Source organism: Myotis yumanensis, unplaced genomic scaffold (genome assembly GCF_028538775.1).
Source record: "Myotis yumanensis isolate MYYU_CA2020_CCGP unplaced genomic scaffold, mMyoYum1.0.hap1 SCAF_11, whole genome shotgun sequence".
NCBI lineage: Eukaryota > Metazoa > Chordata > Mammalia > Chiroptera > Vespertilionidae > Myotis > Myotis yumanensis.
In genome coordinates, this window is record NW_027223762.1 from 9,432,647 (window position 1) to 9,455,164 (window position 22,518).

Below are 22,518 nucleotides of genomic sequence, written 5' to 3' on the forward strand. Positions count from 1 at the left end.
ATGCACTCACACACACACTCTCACACACACACATACACACACACACATGCATGCACTCACACACTCACACACACACACATACACACACACACATGCATGCGCTCACACACTCACACACACTCACACACACACACACACACACACAGACACACACACACGTACTCACCCTACCCAGGAATGGCGGAAAGGACTGTTTGTGTTATGAAGCCCAGATGAGTGTGTGTTGCTCTCACTCCGCACAGCCCACCCCGTGTTATCACTGTCCTACAGGCTGGCTTTCCGACTCTGCTCCTGCCTTTGTTCTGAGTCCCCCGTTGGCCGTCTGTAGCTGTGAGCCCCGTTGGCCCGCCTGCCTGGGCAGCCTGCGCCTCGGCGTGGGGAGTCTGCTCCTCCCATGGCCGCCTCCCTCATGCTCCTGTGAAGGGAAGGCATTTAACGTCCGTGGGATGGAAGCATAACTTCTCAGGTGGGTGTGAGCTATGGGTTCCTGCAGTGGGCAGGATCATGGACTCCGTGGCACTCTCTAGGTAACACAGTTACACACACACACACACACACACACACCTCCCGAAGATCAACAGGCATCCTGTTTAGCCACTCGTGACCAATAGCATGTCAGCTGCACTAGTGCTTGGAATGCAGTCGCTTGAGCAATCAAATATACCAGGATTCATCTATTGGCAGAATGAATCCAACGGACTCATTGGGGAGGAATGGGCCAGTGGCTCTTTGCTGAGACTCTGGCATGTGAGGCTTGGCCGCCTCCAAGAAGCTGTGTGCTGAGGGGGACAGAGAGGTAGGTCCTGGTCCAGCCCAGCACTCTGCACACCATCAGGATCGAAGGGCTGGACTGCGGTGATGCTCCTGCATCCCTGGTGTGATGTTTTGGGGCTGCCGGGGGCTTTAGGGTGTGTCCAGAGGATGTCAGGATTCGTGCTGTGGCCCTCAGGATGGTACTTCCCACTCTGGACTCCTGTGGTGACTTCTCTGTGAGGAGGAGGTGGGGGGCTCTGGTCTGCGAGGGAGCGGCTCTGTCGGCGCCGCGTGCACCTGCGGACTCGCTTTGAGGTTAGAACTGGGTGCACCGTTGAACCGTTGGGCTGGACCCCAGTTAGCATTTGGGAAAACAGAGGCCAGGAAGGAGAAAGGACTTAGCCAGATTCCCACCACATACAAGTGGCCGGGCCAGGACCGGAGCCCAGGGTTCTCTGGACTCCAGAACTGGGGTCCACTGACCGGCTTCAGGAAGGGGGTGGTGAAGGGACCAACAACTGGCTAAGGCGTGTTCTCAAGGTGAGCCCAGGTCGCCTGCGGACCTGGTCGGACGCAGATTCGGACTCAGTAGCCTGGGGGGGCCTGGGATCCTGAGTTTCTAACTCGCTCTCACGCGCCGCCAGTGCTGCCCATCCAGGGACCACACTTAGAGAAACACAGCTGCCTGAAGACAGCCTCGCTGGCCGGGAGCGGATGGTTTGAATCAAAGCTGGAACTCCTAACTCTTCATCATATCCGCTGGGCTCCATTCTCGCTCAGTTTTATTGTTACCAAGATGTCCCAATGCTGTTGGCCTGGACCTACAGGGAGGTGATCTGTTATTCTGGGTGGGTCTTTGCTACCCAGTTCCCTGCCGTGTCTGGAAGCGGGAACCAGGCCTGGGGAGTGTGTCCTGGACACTGGAGGAGGGAGCCTGTGGCTTTATGGGGTGACGTGAGAAGTGACCCCTGGCTGTGGGGAGGGACCCTGTGTGGAATATGTCACTCTATTGGCTGTCTGGCTTGCAGCTCGACTATCTCTAGTGGATAGTCTCTGTCTTCAACATGAGTGAGGGTGCGACAGCGTGTGCCGCTGATGTCTTTCAGAATAAGAGATCCTCTCGGCAGGCCTGTCAGGGCCTCTGCGTTTTCCACCAATTCTCTCTTATCTGGAAACCTCTCCAACCCAGAGCCTAGACCGAGAAAAGACCGGAAAGCAGCTCTGAGAGGCTGACAGGGCAAACAGGGACCACCCATTGTGTGCGCCCCAAACCTTATTTTTTCGTGGTCATCAACCTTCAGGCTTTCATTCCTAATTGTTCATTTCAAATATACAAGTTAGCTATAAGATTGATTACCTGGATTCTAGATTCAAAGCCATTGTTGCAAACTCCCAATCTGGCAAAAGTAAGGAAAGGGGTCAACAAGATCACAGAAGCAGGGAACGCTGGCTAGAAGCTAATTGGCGAAGCAACTGCAAAACCCTGGAATTGGATGCACACACCTTCGGGGCCGCCGCAGCCCGAGGCCGGTCGGTGCAGACACGGTTCCCACGGGGCTCCTCTGGGCCTGAGCGCGAGGTCGTGTCAGAGCCCAGGGTCTCTGTGATGTTAAGTTCTGTTCAGCACGTGGGGAAGTATGCAGTATAATTCAGAATATTCTGTCTTGAAAACGGCCAAGACGTTTTGTTCTTGTTTAAGATTGGAATCCATTTCTGTTATCTCAATAATATGTCTGCATATAAGAAAAGTGAGACTCCTGCTGACGAGCCAGTGGACGATGCTGTCCTGCCCGTATCTGCCTCCCTCTGGTTCCTCACGCCTCTCTTGTCCTTGGCCTCTCTCTTCTGACCTCTGCATGGGAGTGTTCGCCACAGCTGGAGCCTTGTGATACTTTTCTCTTTCTACAACTTCATCAACCTGACCCCCTAAATCCCGATGACTCCAAAACGTGTGCCTCCGGCCTCCCACTTCCTATAAGTGACCTTCATCCTGGTGTCCTCCCACCTCTGGTTCCATGTTTCCCATATCAACATCCCGCCCGGAAGTTCTCACCTTCTTCCTGGGAGAGTCACCTTCCTGGTGTCGGGCAGTGTCTGCACAGGAGCTCACCCAACTGTGGATGCGCTGATGGAGGGAGAACTGAATCGATGCGGGGGGGAGGTGAAGGATGAGTTCAGGGATGAATGAATGGATGGAAGGATGGGCACGTACATGCCCGGGTAATACTGTGGGGTTCTGTGGGGAAGGCGAGGGGGGGGGGGGGCAGGCCCCAGAACTCGAAGGGCTCCCACTCACGCCCAGAAGAAGTAGCACGTCTTGTCTGATGATCCGAGATGCCCTTGAGGATGGGTCTACCCCGCCAGACAGGGCCTCCCCTCACGACCCTGGCACAGTGCTGAGTGCTGGCCAAGGCTGGCCGGTGGGCTGTTCTTCCGGCAGCAGCTCTGTGCACCTTCTGTGCACCTTCACTACGTGCACGCATGCACATACTCACACACACACACACGTACACACACACACATACACACACACATGCACACACAGAAGGATTAGTCCACATGTCAGAGGCAGCAGCTGTCCCCAGATTCCTGGTCCCAGACACACTACGTCCACCATTCTGACTTAAGCCTCTCACAATGAAAAACATGTTTTTTAAAAAAAGTCCAAGCCCCCAAAAATCCACAGAATTGGTGCTCCCGGTGACGGCAGCAAAGCTGGTGCCTCCTTCTCGTGCGAGCGGATGTGTGGGTTTGGCCCCAAGTCCAGCTCTGGGGAAACAGGAGGCGTGTCTTCCACGCATGCTTGTTCCTGGCCGTGGCCGCAGGCTGCGGCGGCTGGAACTGTCTGGTGAGCTGAAGAATTAATCCTGGGAGTGACTGGCTCTCCCGGGAGTGGTCGGTGTGGGCATGTGTGGTCCATGACGGCGCACTGGTGGCCTTGGAGCAGCGTTAACAAGCCTAGAGGGTGGTGTTTTGTTTTTTTAATATCCACCCCTGTGGTTTCTTATTTAAAAAGCCTCTCAGAATTTGGCAATCGTATTTCTTCTCTGGTAAGTTAGTGCTTTTCCTATCCTTTCTCTCCTCGCGTCTTAGTCTGTGCACGTGTTCATCGAGGAGCAAAAATTCCCGGGGTGTCTGGAGGACTTCTTTCGGCCTCAATAGGACCGCCTGTCTGGAAACTCAGGATGCTCCGCAGGCGAGAGGGCCCACTGAGCAGGGACCAGCCCGCTGGCTGCCACCCGGTCTGCCGGGGAGGCCCTCCCATCCCTGCCCACCTCCTGTTCTGTGTCCATGTGGGGTGGCCACTCTCAGGACTTGGCTGGCGATTTGCTGAGTCTCCTAATTTCTGGAGTCGACCTTTTCTACAAAGCACACAGGCCTAGTCGGGCATTTGGAAGAAGACAGTCCCTGGGGAGCCGGCATCCATTCTCTGTCCTTCCTTCGTTCTCTCCCCAGGGTGGAGGCAGGGGAGGGACCGCTTCCTGCCTGGATCCCCAGGGACTCCCCTGCGGTGTTGCTTAACCTCCAGGGAGCTGAACCTGGAGGATGGGCTCAGGACAGCTGCCTAAGCCTGTCACCTGGGACACCTGAGCGGGGAATACTCCCACGGCACCTGCTTGGCTGCGTCCAGGCTCCAGGGGACTTGGGGCAAGTCCCTTTCAACCATCTGAGCCTCTGTTTCCCCAGCTGTAAAATTAAGATTACGTTAGTCAGGGCCGGCTAGCTGCTGAAACAAACAGACCCAAAACATAGTGGCTAATCCAATAGAAGCTCTGTCCATCTCCGGTCGCAACTCAGGGTGGGTTAGCAAGAAGGAGCTCTTCTCTGTGACCCCGACAGGAACCAAGGCTGCTTCCGTGGTGTATCTCTGATGTCTACAGTGGACAGGGAGCGAAAAAAGGGCAAAAAAAGGCAGCCCTGGTCTTCACCACGTGGGCCTGGGGGCACCCAAAGCCCCTGCCCGCATCTTGCCCACACAGGTGAGAACCGATCACATGGCCCCAGCTGGAATCAAGGGGGACTGGGGAGTGTTGTCCCACTGTAGCCACCCAGACAGAGGGGGACAGCGACATGGGGAGCACCAGTGGCCTTTGCCAGAGACGACACTAACACGCCCCTGCCCCGGCTGCTGTGAGGGTTGCATGCAGAATGCCAGCGTTTCTCCAGCACACTGCCTGGCCCCCAGACGCGAAGAAATTGTTCTTTTTCTTTCCTTTCTCCTACCCGTTATTCCCCCCGAGGCGTATGCAAATGGCAGACCAAGGCAAGAAATTAAATATATCCATCCCTCACCTCTGAGCCGCTTATTTCCTTGTTTCCTCGCAGTGTAACATTTCATTAGACCTTCCAGATGGGGAACGAGCAGGCAGATTAAAAGTCAGATAGCGCCGAGCAGCCCGCTTCATCGGTTTCGGGCACGGCTGGGCTTCGGAGCTATTTGGTATTTCCACTGCCGAAAGGCCTCCTCGGGAGCAGTTGTGTTTTAATAAATGGCTGGCTGAGTAATTTTCCTCGAAGGAATTGCATCGTGGCTGTGTCTGCCCCTGGGGGAGCGCGGGCTGCTCCCTCCCAGAGCTGGAGCTGCTGGTGCATCGTGAATAGGATGCTTGGGGCTGCAGGAGCCCATCAAGTCTGCCCACGCCCCCAGGCCCGCCCAGAAGACTCTCCAGAGCTCTGGGGAGCACTGGACAGTGGGGAGGGGTGGGAGCCTGGCTGGGCCATGTGTGGGTCTTCACCACCGTTCTGAGGAGATGATTTGTTGGAGCCTGAACTGTTCCTTCCCTGTGGCCACAAGCAGAAGGAACCACCTTAAGACTCGGGGCAGATGCATTCCCTTCACTGACCTTGACTGACATTGCCCCCATCAGGGATGAGTGGCCTGGTGGGTGGGGCAGCATAGGAGGGGACACCAGCAGCACAGGCTCAGGGTGTGGAGAGAGATGCAGGCACCGCCTCAGGCCCATGTCTCTGACCACAAGACTCGCAGGCCCTCCCCATAGGCAAGAGGCCTCTAGGCGTCGGGGTGAGCACGCCCGCCTGCTACTTGGGGGCTGGGTCGTTTCCTGGGTGGCCGGGGAACCGGGTGCCAGGCCAGTGCTCTCCTCTGGCATGCGCAATGCTGAGCTGCTTTTATTCTGGCCCCAGAAGTCCATCCTGATGGTGCCAGGCTGGTGTCTGACACCCGAGCCCCCCAGACCCGGGCGGGGACTCCCTTTCTCCCGCCCCTCCCAGGCCCAGACCTCTCCGCATCCTTTGTGGAGCCCAGACAGTGGGTGTCCGCCCTGCTCCAGGCCCCTGCTCCAGGCCGGTCTCTGTAAATGGGCCGCTTGTGTGTGCAGACTGGGCTGGGCTGAGCCGCAAACAGATGGTCATCTCACCCCGCTCCCAGGGGCTGCTGCAGCTGAGATCTGGCCTACAGACAGCTCCCAGTCAGCGGCCTGACCCTGCTGTCCCCAATTGTCCTCAGAGCGCTCACTCCTGGGACTGAGCTCTGTGCAGCTGGGACCTGCACAGATGTGACTGTGGACAAAGGACATGACTGATGGGTGTAAGAGGATTTCCACCCAGGCAGCCAGTGGGGAGTGGCCGAAGCTGTGTGATTCCAGAGCATAGTCTGTGACCAGGCATGTGGGACCCTGCAGAGCAAGGGCTAGACAGCAGTGGGATGGAGGGTTAAGGCGACAGAGTAACCTGGTGTAATCAGGAAGGCTTCCTGGAGGAGGTAAGAGCTGAGCTCGAGGATGACTAACTCGTCTCTAGCAGGATGTTAAATTAGACTGTTCCTATGTCTTGGAGTCTCAGACGAGTCCCAAGGCTGAGCATGAAAGATGCCTAATCTCCCCACATTAAAAAGGGGGACTAGGCCCGTCCATAGCGGCTCGGTTGGTTGAGCATCATCCTGTGCAGCGAAAGGTTGCTGATTGGAGTCCCAGCACATACCTGGGTTGCACATTCAATCCCCGGTCAGGGCATGTACGGAGGCAGCCGATCGATGTTCCATAGGTGTCTCTCTCTCTCTCACTCTCTCTCTCTCTCTCTCTCTCTCTCCCCTTGAGTAAGGATTTAGAAAAGAAGCAGGAGGTCTAGGTAGCCCCAGGACCACCCTCCTGCCTTCCCCAGCCCCTACGTTAGGAAAGTCTGGCGATGGCTCCAGGAAATATTCCTGAGAAGGGGGGTCTCCTAGGAGGGAGACTGGGGCTTTGCCCCCACCTGCCACCCACTCAAAGCCAGTCCTCGGTGGGACCTGGTGCTGGCCTGAGTCTGGAGCACTTGGGAGGGGGTGACCTGTGTTCCCTGGAGCTGGGGCACCAAGACTGCGCCTGACTCTGCAAGTAGAGGCGTGAGGGGTGGGTCGTTTCCTGGGTGGCCGGGGAATGGGTGCCAGGCCAGTCCTCCGCTCTGGCATCGCAATCCGAGCTTCTTTTATTCTGGTCCCAGAAGTCATCCTGGTGGTGCCAGGCTGGTGTCTGACACCCGAGCCCTCCAGACTCGGGCAGGGACAAGGTGATGTCACGGTCATGCTTCCAAAGTGGACACTGCACCAGGGAGCCAGACCCGGGCCATCTTGGAAGAGCCGACAGCCCTGCAGCGAGCACCCTCAGCACAGCCAGACCAGGGCAGCCGCTCCGACAGAGCCCACAGCAGTGCCCACGGGCAGCAGAGCCAGCGCAGGTGGCGCTCCAGTCACCTGGCCGTCCCCCCGGCCTCCCTCCTGGCCACCCTGGGGAAGCCAGAAGCAGCAGCTCGTGAGCGAGAAGGCAGCAGGGCCTGGAGAGAGTCGCACCCCGCCCCGTGACAGGATGCTGGGCCTGGTCAGCGGGAGCTGGGCCGAGGGGAGGAGCTCTGAATATGATCCAAGCTCCAATAAAAGATCGGCCTTGGCCTTGGGAAGCCAAGGATGAGATTGTTTTTAGAGTTGACCTTGCCTGTGACTGGCCTCGTGGCCACGCAAGTCACTTAAACCTATAAGTTACTTAAGCCTCTCTGTGCTTTGGTTTAATGGAAGTCCCCCCTTCGTAGGTGTGTTCTGAGGACGGAAAGAGCTGATGCTCGAAGAGCCCGTAGCACAGAGTGAGGCACACACAGTCAGTGCTCAGCGAGCATCGCTGCTGGTAGTGAAGCAGCAGCACTGATGATGATGATGATGATAATGACAATAATAATAATAATAACAGTAATAGAAGTAGTACCCGAAAGTACTCCCCCAAAAGAGCTGTTTGGGTGCCACAGAATAGTTTGAAGGGAAGTAGTGGGAGAAAACCATCTGTTTGCTCTGCTGTTCTACTGAGTTCAGCCCACTTAATAGCCCTGTCACGTGACTGTCGTTTCCTAGGGTCTGTAAGGACAAGAGAGCAGTGCTGGGTGCTGGGGAAGGCCTGGAGTGGCAGCCCTACGACCTGGGGGGTCTAGGAGGGCTTCCAGGAAGTGGCACAGGGGAAAGGCTCAGGGCCGCGGAGGTGGAGGTACCCCCACGGGAGAGGAAGGTGGTCTGGGAACCTTCCGCACCTCACGTCCTTCTCGCCCACGCCCCACCGTTGGGGCAGGTCGGCTCAGTAGACATCAGTGGGGCCCCTGCACTATGTCCAGCCTGGCATGGGCCCTGGACAGCGAGATGGCATCCTGTACACACACACACACACACACACGCACACATAAACACACATACACACATATACACACACATAAACATACACACACACATAAACATACACACATATATATATATAAACACACACACACACACACACACACCCTGCTCTCGCTGTCTTTTAAGCATGTGACAGGGTCACAGGGTCACACTTCCCCACCCACTCCAAGCTAGACGTGGCCACAGGGCTGGCTTTGGCCGATGATGGGAGAACAGAAAGGATGCATGTCCCTTCCGAGGGGAAGTGTTAAGAGCCAGTGTGTGGCTCCCCCGCCCTCTGTCCCTTCGCCACAGTGGCCAGCAGAGCCCAGGGGAGGATCCCTCACCCTGCATAGGTCTGGGAGGATGACCTGGAGCAGGCCCCGCTGACCAGCAGGGAGCAGGTAGCACGGGTGAAAGGCACAGTCCGTAGCTTAAGCCACTGACTCTGGGACTATCTAATCCTCGAAGCATACCTCACCCACCCAGGCTGATGCAGCCATAATTTTTAAAGTGGCACAAACAGGAAACAGAATCTTCCCTGAGCAACGAGGCCCTTCCTTTGTCAGCCCCCTGGCCTTGGCATGGCAGGTCCATGGTCTACCTAGTTCCACATCTGCCTCGTGCTCTGTGCCAGTTACCACTGTTGTCAGAGGGAGTGGCTGACCCAGAGCTGCCCGAGAGCCCTGTGCAGTGTGGAGGGAGCGGTCTTCGGGGACCTGGGAGTTGGGAAACATCTGGCGGGCATCCTGCTTTCATCAGCTTCCCTGCCTCGGGCCCTGGGGGCCGCGGCAAAGACCAAACGCAGGGTCAGGTGCAGGATGAACCTGGGACAGGGGACCCCCGAGGGTACACGGTGATCTTTGCTGCGGTGGGCACAGGGCCAGTGGTCCCCAGCTGCCCGACAGGGGTGGAGGTGGCAGCCTGGAAGCCAAGCCTCTCTGCTTGGTTAATCTAAAAATAAACAGATAGGCAACAAAAATCTATGTTTCAATTACTGCGCACAAGCTGTTCAAACAGCCAGCTCTGCACTGGAGATGTGAGCTTGTCAACGAGGCGGCCTCGTTTGCATGCTTGGGTGGTGATGAAACACACAACCTCGCAACAGGCTGCCCTCTGGCCTGGGTGGGTTGTGGTTGTTTTTTAATTAAATTAAATTAAAAACACGGATATAGAATAAAGACAGTGAAAATCCGAAGCAAGTACATCACGATAAGGCAGCAGCTCCCACAACAAAGGCCAAGGAGCCCTGGGGAATGAGATGAGCCTGGCCCTCGGTAGAGGGGTCGACAGGAGAGTGGCCAGAACAAGGGGTTAGTGGCCAGAATTAGGGACAGAAATCTCTCCCAAGTGGCCCGATATATTCTTCCCCGCCCCTGCTGAGCCCAGAGGAAGCCCCAGTGAGCAGGTGTCGAAGCGAAGGCCTCTGTGACACCCCTCTATGGGGAGGTAAGGGGTGTTACAGCGCGCGCACACACACACACAGACACACACACACACACACACACACGCACACACTGTGGCAGCTCCTCAGGCGCCGTGCACGGCGGCCACGGCCACGCTGCCTTCACTCCGACGCCCACATTCCTGCCCTCACTGCCCCACCTCGGAGCAGCCTGTTCTCTGAAATGAATGAGCCCCAGGAAGCTGGGCCACCCTGGCTCCAGGGCCACCTGACCGCCCCCTCGGGCTCCAGGCCGGACTGGCCGCTCCTCCCCTGAGCCCTGGTTTGCTCTGCTGTGTCCTGGCTGTGCCTTGTCCTCCTGAGCAGCCCCCACCCCACAGGCAGGAGCCATCCTTGCCTGCGTCAGGGCCTCGCTCAGAGCCCGCATAAGGGACAAGGGGTGTGCAGTGAGCGTGGTGTGATTTAAAGGGGAAAGGGCAGGGCGTGTATTAAGGAGGAAAGGGCAGGCCTAGCGGTTTGCTTGGAGGGAAAGGCAGACACAGAGTCCTGCTCCCTGGAAGTGGAGCCGGAAGAGGAAGGCGGCTACTTTCTGGTTTCCCGGGGATGGGCTCCAACAAGCAGGAGCCCCCCAGAGCCCACCGAGAGGGAGACGAAGGCAGCCTGCTCCCACTGACACTGGTGACATTTCCACAAACCCCAGACCTCGGAGCAATTCTGCTGCCATCAGGTCACGTGCAGCGGTTCTCAACCTGTGGGTCGCGACCCCTTTTGGGGGTCGAACAACCCTTTCACGGGGGTTGCCTAAATACATCCTGCATATCAGATATTTACATGACGATTCATAACAGTAGCAACATTACGGTTATGAAGTAGCAACGAAAATGATTTTATGGTTGGGGGTCACCACAACATGAGGAGCTGTATTAAAGGATCGCGGCATTAGGAAGGTTGAGAACCACTGCTCTAAGTAAAAGCGTCTCTCCCAAGGAAGCTAATACCCTGTCCTGGGCAGTGTGGTCCGCCGGCCATGTGACGGCCCTTCCCTGATGTTTCCAACTGGATTTCAAATAGACTCTTGTCTAGTAGAAAGCAAATTGCAAGAGCATTTCGGGGGGCGGGGAGGGGCAGCTAAGTAGAGAGCGAGCATCAGTCTTTCTTCTTTGCAACTCTGGCCCCGGGGCTGGCTCCAGGCACCCAGTAGGGTGCATCCAGCAGCTGGGCCACTGATGAACACCCTTTGCTGTGCTGGGAGATCTCGTGGAATTAGCGGATTCTGCAAGACTCGGAATCATGTGCAGGCCGCGAGCGGCAGGAGGCCCACTTGGAGAGCGGGGAGTAGCAGCTCCCCGTTCTGCCAGCGTGTGTCTGTAGGACCGTGAGAAGGCAGGCTCCAAATTGTCATGTTTCCATTCTCCGTAGAGCCACCCAGAGCAAGGAGTCGGAAGGAGCAAAAGGGGTGACTCATAATGATAACGCTGGTTAGTCCTCCGAACCGTCCACCCGGACCCGCCTTCCGTAGCGGCCTCATCGATCCTGGTGTCCCCGAGCCCCTAATTGATACCCGCCTCCCTTCTTCCCTCGGTGTATGCTGATGCTAGGTTGCCAACTGTCATTTCCCATCTCTTTTTTATTTTTCAGTATCGCCATTACAATGATGTACACCAGTAGCAAGAGCACAAGTGCCTCGTCAATTAGTCCCACGAGGAAAGTCTCTGAATCACGTGTGCCTTAAAAGAAAAAAAATCACTCTGTCCAAACCCACAGCCCAAATGTCTCAAAGCAGAGGTGTGCCCGGGAAGGGAGGGAGATGGGAGGCTCGTCCTTCCAATCTTGTTCATCTGAAACGGGTGCTGGGTCCCACCTTCCTGAGGCAGGGAGATTGCTTTTCGCACAAGGAAATTGTGCCCAGAAAAGGAATCGGTAGCTTTTCCCCTGAAACCTGTTATCAGAAAAGCGTTTTTGAAACACTTGTCTTGTAGGTCACCTGTTAAGCCCTGTAATTATGGAATATGGCTTTCCCCCCAAATGCCTCTCCCCTCCCCCTATCCTCCACCCCCCCTCTACCCCCCCCACCCCAGGGCCCTCTGAGGACCACAGAGCAGCAGGGAGCACTGACAGGGTGTAGGGCTGCCTGGGACTCAGGTCCTGCGAAAGCCCAGCCTCAGACTAACCTGCAAGGGAACCCCATCCCCACCAAGGCCCCCCACCCGCCCCCAAAATGCAGACTGTCGCTCAGCCGTGCTGGGGCGGGGCTAACAAGCACCCAGTGGCGTGAATGCGGCAAACCCCAGATCCCACTCTGGGTGGGGGGCTGGGGCCGCTCTCCCAGCCTCGGCTTCCTCCTCTTCTGTTCGTGTTGTTCACTTGCACAATGTGTCAGCGCATCCCGCCTACACCGCTGGGATGCTGTGAACAGCCGTGATGTGGGGCTCTCTTACTCATCTTACTCCTGAGGAGTAGGAACCTGTGGCCCTAGAAGGCCACACTGCTGTTACCGTGACCACTGCTGTCGCTTGACGGCAAGGCGCCCTCCCCGCCGTGCCCTGCTGAGCGGGGTCTCAGACTTGCTGGGCTGTGTCTCCCCGAAAGCTTTGGACAGACCGAGACTGGGAAATAAATGCAGGTTTAGCTGGCGGTGAAAAGGCAGGTTCCCCGCCTTCTTTTTTTCTTTACTTTTTGCACAGCACCGTGAATTGTAATGCCCCCACCTTGCCAAAGGTTGCCTGGCATTTTGGTTCAGAAAGCATCTGGTCCGGTCTCTCCCTGGCTTAAGATACTGGAAGGCACATAAAGTTGGCTCAGCTGCCATGGGCTGGGATGGGGCCAAAGCGGGTCAGGGAGGTGGCCTGGGACAGATGGGCGGAGCACGGGGGAGGGCTCACTTCCTGTGGCTACGGCCCCAGAGCAGTGAGCTGGTGAACGGGCAGATGAAGCCCACCCGCAACATTGGCCCAGCCTGAGGCTCAGAACCCACCCAGGACCACCGGCCTCTGTCCAAAGAGCTCGAGCCCAACCTTGTGCACGCCTCCCTTTAAAGATAACCCTGACACCCTAGAGCCCTCTGCCACAGAGGTCAGAGGTCACTGAGTTGTTGCATCCCTGACTCCCCTCTCCTCCCAGCCTGGAGGGCCTGGTGGGGCGTGCTTGCTGGAGTAGACCCTAGAGCTGCAGTGTCTTGGTGGAACCTGCTGGCAGCTAAGCAACAGGCCTGGGAGGACCTGCTCCAGCCTGGGCCTGGGCTGGGCCGTGTCCACTCTGGCCCTGTGAGTGGGGACTGATAGGCAGGTGGCCAGTGATGGTGGGCAGGGGGAGCGGAGAGAATGTCACAGGAAGACGGTGGTCGCTCTGGGCTGGGCAAGGTGAAGTGGAACAGAAGGGCCCTTTCAGAGCAGAGGTGAAATGTGACAACAGAGACTGTGCAGTTCAGAGACTGTGCAGACTGGGGCCTTGGTGTTTTAAGCAGTGAAACTAACACTAAAACTGCATCTTAAGTCGCCCATCCTGCAGGGGGCACAGGGAGAGGCTGGCATAGCCCGTGACGGTTCCAGAGCTCCCCTGGCCCCTGAGCTGATCCACAGGGTTTGCAATGAGGTCTTGGGCCCAGACTGGCACGTGTGCTGCATCCTACTGCCTGCACATTTACACCCACCTGGGGGTGCCACACACCTGCTCCCCCTCCTGAGGAACACCTCACCCTGAGGAGGTTATGCGGGGCCAGGATAGGGCAAGGTGGGCGAGGCAAAGTGAAGGAGCAGTTAGTGCAGAGGGGACCCTGCCGGGGAGGCTCGCTGGCCCTGTTTCACCCCAGGCACCTCTCTCACCTCGGCCCAGTCCCCACCCTGCCACGTGCTCCCAGCTGGAAAGGGCCTGTTGCTTTCATCGGGGAGCGTTTCCTGCGCCCGACCCCGGGTGCCCAGTCAGTTACATGGAGGAAGCAGAGGGGGTCCTGTCTTTAGGGAGCCCATGGCGGGTGGAACAGGCTAGTCCACCGCTGGGTCCTAGGTCGGCCTGTGTGAGCTCCGACCAAGAGGGCTGGTCAGAGAGGGCTTCCCGCAGGAGGAGGCTGGCGCTCTCTGCAGCCTCAGCCAGAGCAAGTCTGAGTTAGCGAGGGCTTGGTGGGGCTGGGGGTCAGTGAGAGTTGGAGGGACCCCAGGAAGCTGAGAGGCACTTCCGAGGGGCACCCCCGGCTCCTGGCCAGGGTCTCCAGAACCACTAGAGAATCCCTTTGTGTTGCATTTGCCAAGATGGGGTTCTGGCTGGTGTTTTATTATTTTGCTCCAGAAGAAAGGCTAAAAGATGCAGAGAGGGAAATGAAAATAAGAAAGATGGGCACGGGCTGTTCCAACCGACTTGGCAGCCCGTCGCCCCCAAATGAGGCAATCATACATTTTCCATTCGGGGCTGGACGGGCCGCACGGCTCCCCGTCTTCAGGCAGCGCGGGCTCCCTACCTTCCCGTGGATTAATCATGCCTCCGGGCCCTCACAGCCCGCACCCACTCCTCCGCACGCCTTAATGACGAGAACAGGGGAAGGGTCATTAGCCACCTGTGATCCTGGGTACGGCGTGTGCACAGGGGACGCGTCCGTAGCTGCGGGCCATGGCCAGCCTCAGCACACCCAGCGGGTCCCCGGCACAGAGCTCCTCGACAGCAGCGCCGTGCCCCAGCCCCACATGGACAATACAAATGACACTGACACATGAAACTCTTAATTATTTACTCATGAATTATTCATGTGGAGGCAAATCTGTGCGGCGAGGCCGCCGAGCTGGTATCCAGCAAGTGTCCAGGAGACGGAATCACAGAGACACAGCTCGGGCACCAGGGCTGAGCCTGGTGGCGGCTGAGTCCCCTCCTCCGCCTCCCGTCAGCGTGGGCCAGAGTCCGAGAGGGCACCCTGAGCTGCAGGAGGAAGCCCATCCTTCAAAGCAGGCCCTGGGGTGCCTGATCGGAGAGCCCCAAGTCATGGGTGTTCAGCTGAGGGTGACCTTCCTCCCACCCCAGTCTGTTTCCCAGGGGCCCTGGGTGACAGAGCCCCCCACAAGGTCCCACCCCCCTAGCACAGGGGGCCTCAGGGAGTCCTTGGGGGAGGGGTGCTGGGAGCACAGAGAAGGGAGCTGGGAACCAGAGGCCGTCTGGCTTCCTTAGCGGGCCCTGGCCGGGCTGCAGCTGCTTCCAGCCCAGGGCTGGCTCTGAGAAGCAGAAACCTGGCTGACTGCAAAGGGGGCCCCATGCGAGATCCTGGAGGGAGATGCATTTTATGACCTGGGGGGTGGGGGCGGGGATTCTGTGCAAGCTTGAGACTTCAGCCAAGAAATTGGGGGTCTGCCTCCCCCGGGAGGGCCCAGCCCCCCTCCCTTCTCTGCCAGCCCAGCATTCCTGGGTCATGCAAATGACAGCGGATCCCAGAGGCCCGAGCCAAGATTCACACATGAAACGCCCACATCTGGGAGGCCCTTTAGCTCTAACCCGGACCTGCCCCTCAACGCCTCTGCCCGGGCCCTGGGCAGGCCTGCCCCCACCCCTGGTTACCAGATTTCCAGACCCCGGAGCTTTCTTCACACATGTGCATGCAATTTAAACACATGCCACCCAGGGCTCTGGTTCTTTATAAACAGCCTCCCCCGCACGCACTCAGGAATGGCTGCCATCCAGACCCCCTCCCTCTCACGGCGAAGGGCACGGGGGCCAGGCTCTGCCAGTCCACAGGCAGCCTGCCAGGGAAAGGTGCCCACCTGGACAAGGAAGCATTTGTACACGTTTTGTCTGTAATTACTTGCCAGTCTCGTCTGAGACACCTCCTCCCGCCCCGTCGAGCACTTCCTGCTGCCTCCCCCACCGCCCGCGGGTGCGAGTGTGGGCACAGGGACCTTTTTGACACCGTGGCTCCGTGCCCAGCAGGGAAACGTAAGTTGCCACCTCACCCAGGGTAAACGGCGACACATTTCTTTCACACTGTCTGAAAGGGGTAATTAAGTTGAGAAACTCGGTCCAACCCAAACCTGGCATGCAAAGAGCTGACCTTTGTTTTGAATACATTTCATGAGCCTGAAACCAGACGGTGGCCTCCCGCTGCCCGAGGCTCCATCTTCTCCCCAGCGTTTCAGTGGAGACTTGAAGGGATGTGCGGAGTGGGGTGGCGGGGGTGCAGGCTGCTGGGGCTGTGAGTACAATGGAGCCACCATGTGGTCCAGCAGGTGGTCCCCAAGGCAGCGAGCTGTCAGGTTTAATCGGCGGCAAAGGTTTCACCAGGGCTAAGGAGGCCCCTCTGACCTGATCCCGGGCATCCTCTGCCACCTGCGGGCACATCGAGGACCTGTCCTGCTCGCCTCCACCCCCACCTGCAGGAAGGAGATGGGCTCCCTTTCTCAAGGAAGCAAATAGACAACAGCCCTTTGTGGTGAGCTGGAGGTGGGTGCCAGGTGTTCAGGGGATGGAGGTCTCTGGCTGCATCCAGAGGTGGGAGGGGCGTGCAGCCTCCCAGGAGAGTGGGGACCTGAGCGGAGTCATAACAGACACACGGAATGCAGCCAGGGGAGGCTGTTCCCGCAAAGGGGCATGGGGGCTTAGATGCAGAGCTGACGGGGTGCCTGATGGCCAGGCATCGCCCCTGGGGTAACCAGAGTGCATGGGTGCTAGAAAAGAGAGCCAGCCAGGTCCTTGTGGCCTCTGAGGCGCCCGGACCTTATTCTGAAGGATAGGATGGAAAGCAGGAGCCTAAAGTATCGTGATCAGCCCTGGCTGTTTGCTCAGTGGTTAGAGCGTCGGCCTGCAGACTGAAGGGTTGTGGGTTTGATTCCGGTCAAGGGCACATACCTCGATCTCCTGCCCCAGTTAGGACATGTACAGGAGGCAACCAATTGATGTCTCTCTCACATCGATGTCTCTCTCTCTCTCTCTCTCTCTCTGTCTCTCCCCCTCCCTTCCACTCTCTCTAAAAGTGATCTGGGGGTTTCTGTGCAAGCTTGAGACCAGGCAGCCAGGGCTGGATGTGTGGAGACCAGAGCAGGCACATGCTTGCGGCCTGTCCGTCCAGGAGCCAGTGATCCCAGAGCCCCCGCCGGGGCCGGGCTGGACTGGGGGATGGGAAAGTGAGCCAGGCGCCTATGCTGCCCTCCAGGAGCTCCCCCAGACAGGACATGGCCAGAGAATGGAAAAGAGTCGAGGAAAAGCAAGTCAGGCCCAAGCCGTGACCAGGGCTGGGCACATGATGTGCAGGGCAGCTGCCAACCTAACCCTCTGGTCTGTGCCCTGGCACCACTATGACCTCTGCCCTCTGCCTCGCTGTGGCCTCTTGGGCTGAGACAGCCCCTCCTGTGTCTTTGCATCCTTCCTGACCGAGGGGGACTCGGGCCTGGCTGGGCAGGGAGCCAGGCCAGTCACCGTAATGCTGAGCAAAACACGGTCCTCCTGATGCTGAACGCCCTCGGAGGATCCTGGTGTGTCTAGGTCTCCATGACAACACGGAGGGCCTTATGTTCGGATATTCAGGAGAGTCACATGCAAGCTGGTCTGGTTATCAGAGCCGGGAAGCACAGGGTCTCGGGTGGTGACGGTTGAGTCATAGGGTTGAGAAGGAGAACTCTTAACTCCCGGAGGCTTAGCACCTTTTCAGACCTGAGTCCTGTGTTGAGCTACAGCAGGAAGGCCAGGTCCTGGCCGCATTCTCACCTGCCCATTCTCTGACCCCCATGGATCCACTTCTTCGTAATGAGCTCCCTGGCCCATAAATTGGGGGTGACCCATCTCTCGCCAACTCACAAGCTACTGAGAGGATCAGTGAGATTCACAGAAGGGCCTTGTCCACTGTAAAGTGAGAGTGTAGACGTGGCTGCTGTCACCCCACACGTGGCCTGAGGCGTCCAGGGATCTTGCTTTCCTGGTGGGGACGTCAGGATAAAATCCCAACCGTAGTGAAAGTGCGCACACGGAGCCGTTCAGGGCAGGGTGACGGGCAGGACACAGCCTGACTTTAAGCTGTGCCTGGGTTCGAATCCTGGCTGCCTCGCTTGTGCCACGGCGTCCTGGACAAATCACTGATGCCTCATCTGCGACGGGGGGCTAATGATCCACGCATAGTGGGCCTGCTGGGAACGTGCAATGCGCTAGCACGTGAGAGCCGTGATCGCACACAGAGAAGGTGCCTACTAGGTGCTGAAGGCGCTGCTGCCTCTGGCGCCCTCGCAGGGCTGCTGTTTGTCTAAACTGCCCTCCTCTCCTCTCTGCCCACAGGTCCGGCCTCTGTTTCCCCGTGAGGAGCCCCCGCGGCCCACCGAGATGTCCCGGCACCACAGCCGCTTCGAAAGAGACTACCGGGTGGGCTGGGACCGCCGCGAGTGGAGTGCCAACGGGACACATGGGACCACCAGCATCTGCAGCGCCACCACCGGGGCTGGCGGCACAGCCAGCAGCCTCAGCGCCCGGCCCGGCCTCCTGCCCCTGCCAGTGGTGCCCTCCCGGCTGCCCACGCCCGCCACAGCCCCCGCTCCCTGCACCACCGGCAGTGGCGAGGCCATCACCAGCCTCGTGGCCAGCTCTGCCTCCGCCACCACCACCAAGGTAAGACCTGTGTCCTCTCTGAGGCCTGGGCCAGCTCCACGGGCTTACAACCTGTGCGCTGGACGCTGGGCACTGGGCACTGGGCGCTCTGTTCTCTGGAGCATTGGTCTCCACAGAGCTGGGCTGGACAACTGTTTCCATTCACGTGGTTTTATTTTTATTTTTATAAGGTCTCTCTCTGTGACTAGCTTGTAGGAAAACAAGGAGGTACTGAGGACACTCATTGTCTTGTGCCACGTTCATTAAATGCTATTTAATGAGTGCAATGACGGGGGAAACTCAGTTGGCAATACAGGATCCCTAAGGAGGTGAATGTAGACAGGCAAGCCCTCTGGAGTCGCCAGGAACTTGGGTTAGCAAGAAGAGGCAGTCCAGCAATAAGTCACAAATGAACATAAATCTCCCACTTGCTCACCATGGTGCTGGGAATTCTCACATTCACTGTCCGCTCCGAGCCCCAGACACCCCAGGAGGTCAGTGCCTTTGCCACCCGCCTCTTGCAGTTGAGGATACCAAGGCACACCGCGTCCGTGAAAGCTGGTCAAGGTCAGGGACCCAGGCCCTGGCCCCAGCCATCGGGCTCTGGGGTGTGAGCTCCAGGTCATTCCTCTCCTTGGGGGGGGGGGAGGGGGGGCTCCAGCCTCGATAAGGACAGCAGGTACCAGGCTGTGCTGCTACCCACGACGTCAAAATGAAAATGTCACCAAGGCTCTTGCCTGGCATGGGTTCTAGCTGGTCCCCCGTCATGCTGCTCAGAGCCCGGGCCCATGGCTGGTGGCAGGAAGCCCATGCGTCGTCATCCTGTGTCCTCGACCGGCCAGGCAGGGGCTCCGAGGCTGCCTGTGCCTCTGCCCGCCATTCAGAGCCGCCCCCGGGAGCCCGAGCCTGAGCGTGTGTGTGCGTGTGTGTTGGTGTGCGCAGGCATGTCTGGTCTTTTCTCTTCTGCTTTCATGAAAGTTGCCAGAGAAGTTAAAGGCGGGGGGCCAGGCCCCAGACACTGTGCGGTGCTCGCGCCGTCGGGAAGCCGCGCTCCAGGTGTGCTCGCCTTTGTGTCTGTGGTTTTCAAAACCCCCCTTCAGCCCTGCTTCCCATTAATAACTGAGCGCTGCCGGCGCGCAGCCCGAGGCCGAGACAATGGAGCTATCGGAGGCCAGCTCGCGGCGCGCTGACGTCTTGCTGCAGCGCCTTATTGATTTTACTTTCCTGTTATGAAAACGCCACCCCACTGCGGTGGAGAGGCAAGGAATGCGGGCTGGGGAGAGGAGATGGGGGCGGGGGGTATTGGGGCGCACTGCCCCCAGACTAGCCAAACACATTCCTTCCCTGGGTGCCAGCCCCCGGGACTGCACCGATGTGGTGACCTCTGCCCAGCAGAGCTAGCGGCTGCCCCGCCGGCCACATCTGGCAGCCACTCGGCCAGGCCAGCTGTTGGCCATCTGGAAAGTGGCAGAGTCTGGGGCTGACTGCCGGGGGCTCCAGGTGGGGAGAGAGGAGCTGGACCCAGGAGCCCACTCCATGGTTTCTTTCCTCTCCAGGAGCAGGGTGGGGGGTGGCTTTTTAGGGCTAGCGTGGGGCTGTGCCCCAGGTAGGGGTTCGGGCTCTGCCAGGCCAGGGAAAGGTCAGAGACTCAGTAGTAGGGCCTCCCACAGGACTGCCCTGCCCACACAGCTTCTACTCTTGCTCCCTGGCAGCTCAACCTTCCCGATCCCTGTCTGGCTGGGCCCCAACCCACAGCACATAGGAGGGAAGGAACCCAGCCTCAGGCGGAAAACAACAGCTGGGCAAGGGCTGAGCTGAGTGGTGGCAGGGGAGAGGGCCGAAAGTTCACGCCCGTGAGGACTGCCAGCCCCTTGGCGCGCTCGTCCTCTATAACCAGCCCCAGCCCAGTTTCATTCCTGCAGGGGCTTGTCCCTCCACCAAGGTGCCCGGGTCACCTGGCATCTTCGGGTGCAGGGGAGAGGGAGGGCAGCGGCCAGCCGTGGCTTCTGTCCTGGGTGCTGTTAGTGGATTTGAGCCGCAGGGCCTTCTGCCCGTCTGGCCTGGCCACTGCCCCCCACATGCCAGTCCCCCAGCGTATTTGTCTGATTCCGTGCGAGTTCCACATCAACTGACCGGCGGCCGCACTGAGGAGTCTGTGGTTTCCCTGGTCAACAAGCGAGCAGAGTCTTTGCTGAGCAGCCAAGGGCAGGCTCATGCCCTCAGGGAGTTCCTGGGCCGGGACATAATGAATGTGTGGCCTGGACGGTGTGGCCAGATGACCTGAGAATGTCTCTCCCCTTGAGGTTGTTGGCAGAGGCAGCTTAGTGAGTGGATAAACACAGGCTCTGGAGCCAGCCTGCCTGGATTTGAGTTCTGCTCAATCACTTTCCAGCTGAGCGACCCTGGACAAGCCACCTAACCTCTCTGGGCCGCTGAGGAGGGGAGGGCCTGGCCAGGTGCAACACACACACACACCACTCTCTCTTGCACACACACTCATTGCTCAGACCAACCAGCTGCCTCCCTGGGACCTGGATCAGCTAAACCTCCAGGACATGGGTTCCCAGAGCCCAGCAGGAGCAGGTGGCCAAGCCCTCCAGCCCTTCTCTTTTGAGGTCAGAAGAGTGTGACCCAAAGAAAAGACTTGCTAAGGTCCCTCAGGACGGGGTCCCTCAGGGGGTGGGAAGCAGGACCGGCAGATCTGGCTCCTTTCCCGCCCCGGCTGCCGGGCGTACTGTTGCGTTCACCCTGGAAGCCACATGGCACGGTTAGGATGACTCCTCCCCTCCTCTCACCCACCTGGCTGCCAGCAACCGCCGACTTTCAGCAAGAAAATGGGCTCATAGCAGGTCATCGATTAGCTTGCTCAGCCGCCTTCCATTATAACATCGACACGGAAGAAGGCGGTTCCCGGCCGGGCCACCGTCCGTGTGGGGTTTGCATGTTCTCCCCACGCCCACGTGGGCTTTCCCCGGGACTCGGGTTTCCTCCCACATCCCACAGACGTTCGCAGGAGGTGAATAGGTGCCTTAACAGTCCCTGTCTGCGTTGGGGGCGGGCTGTGATGGAAGGGTGTCGGTCCAGGGGGGCCCCACCTTCGCCCTGAGCTGCCAGGAGAGGCTCCGGCCACTGCCACCCGGAGCTAGAATAAGCCCTTTGGGAAAGAATTCGTGCTTGTTTTCATCCTTTCTCAAATGAGTGCATACTCACATTTATTTCAGTGTTTGGCATTAGAAGTGTTTGGGGTCCTTATTTAGAAGTTTGGTGATGTTTTTGTGACCAGAAAATGCCTTAGGATCTTAACTCTTGTTTATAGCAATTAGCCGGTGGTAACCCTGGTTTCCTTACACATCGCTTTCCTTAAAGTCACAGTTTCCATGAACACACCGACAGCATGATGTGGGGACGCTCTGTGTTTCCCTCTTGTGTTCTAGGTGGGGAATTTAGGCCAAGGGCTATGTCGATCATGAATGCACAGCTGTGAGGGCTTCGAGCTCCGAGTCAGGGCTGGGTTAGAATCCTGCCTTTGCCACTTAGGAGCCGCGAGTCTCTCTGAGTCTCAGTTTGTCTACAAAGTGGGAAGGATGACACCATGGGTAGCATCTTCCACGCGGAGACGTTGTGAGGACTGGTTAAAGTCATGTGTCGAAAAGCTTAGAACAGCACAAGCCTCTTGTTAAGCACTCGGTAAATGTTAAGTTTAAAAAGTTAAATCAGAGAAAAGAATAAAAGAAGAAAAAATCAAATCAGAGATTTGGTCGGACTGAGCATCCAGGCATTTGGGGAGCAGCGAGTCCCCCTGCAGTTGGTGCTGGAGAGCTGTGGGAGGCTCACTGGACTGTCCCTCCCCTGGCTGAGATGGCCCCAGGCGAGGCTGGGAGCTGGGGCAGCCCCAGTCCCCAGCCCCCCCACCCCCCCACCAGCCTCCACCCCACCCAACTCAGCTCTGGGCGGTCAAGGCCCCAGGGGGAGGGGGGTTGGAGCTGAGAAGCAGAACCAAGACTCTGCGCCAGAGCCAGACCTGCTTGTGGGATGGAAAGGGAGCCGCGCTGCCCCGCAGTGGCAGCTGCATGAAATTTAAATTATTCTCAGCAAACCTGCCTGACAGAGGAAACGGAAAAGGGACGGCTTCATAAAATGCAATTTTGTTCTCGAAAGAATGGACTTTGAAGAATCCCGGCGGATGCCTGTGAAA

At 58.2% G+C, this 22,518-nt stretch overlaps 1 protein-coding gene across 1 annotated transcript in view; it reads left to right on the forward strand.

Annotated features, from left to right (window-relative positions):
• The window catches only part of KLHL29 (kelch like family member 29), a 259,907-nt gene that overhangs the window by 128,439 nt on the left and 108,950 nt on the right, over positions 1-22,518 (forward strand). The window contains exon 3 of the mRNA XM_070428755.1: positions 18,018-18,344. Coding sequence (XP_070284856.1) covers positions 18,063-18,344 — 282 coding nt within the window. The 5' untranslated portion in view covers positions 18,018-18,062. The remainder of the gene's footprint in view (positions 1-18,017; positions 18,345-22,518) is intronic.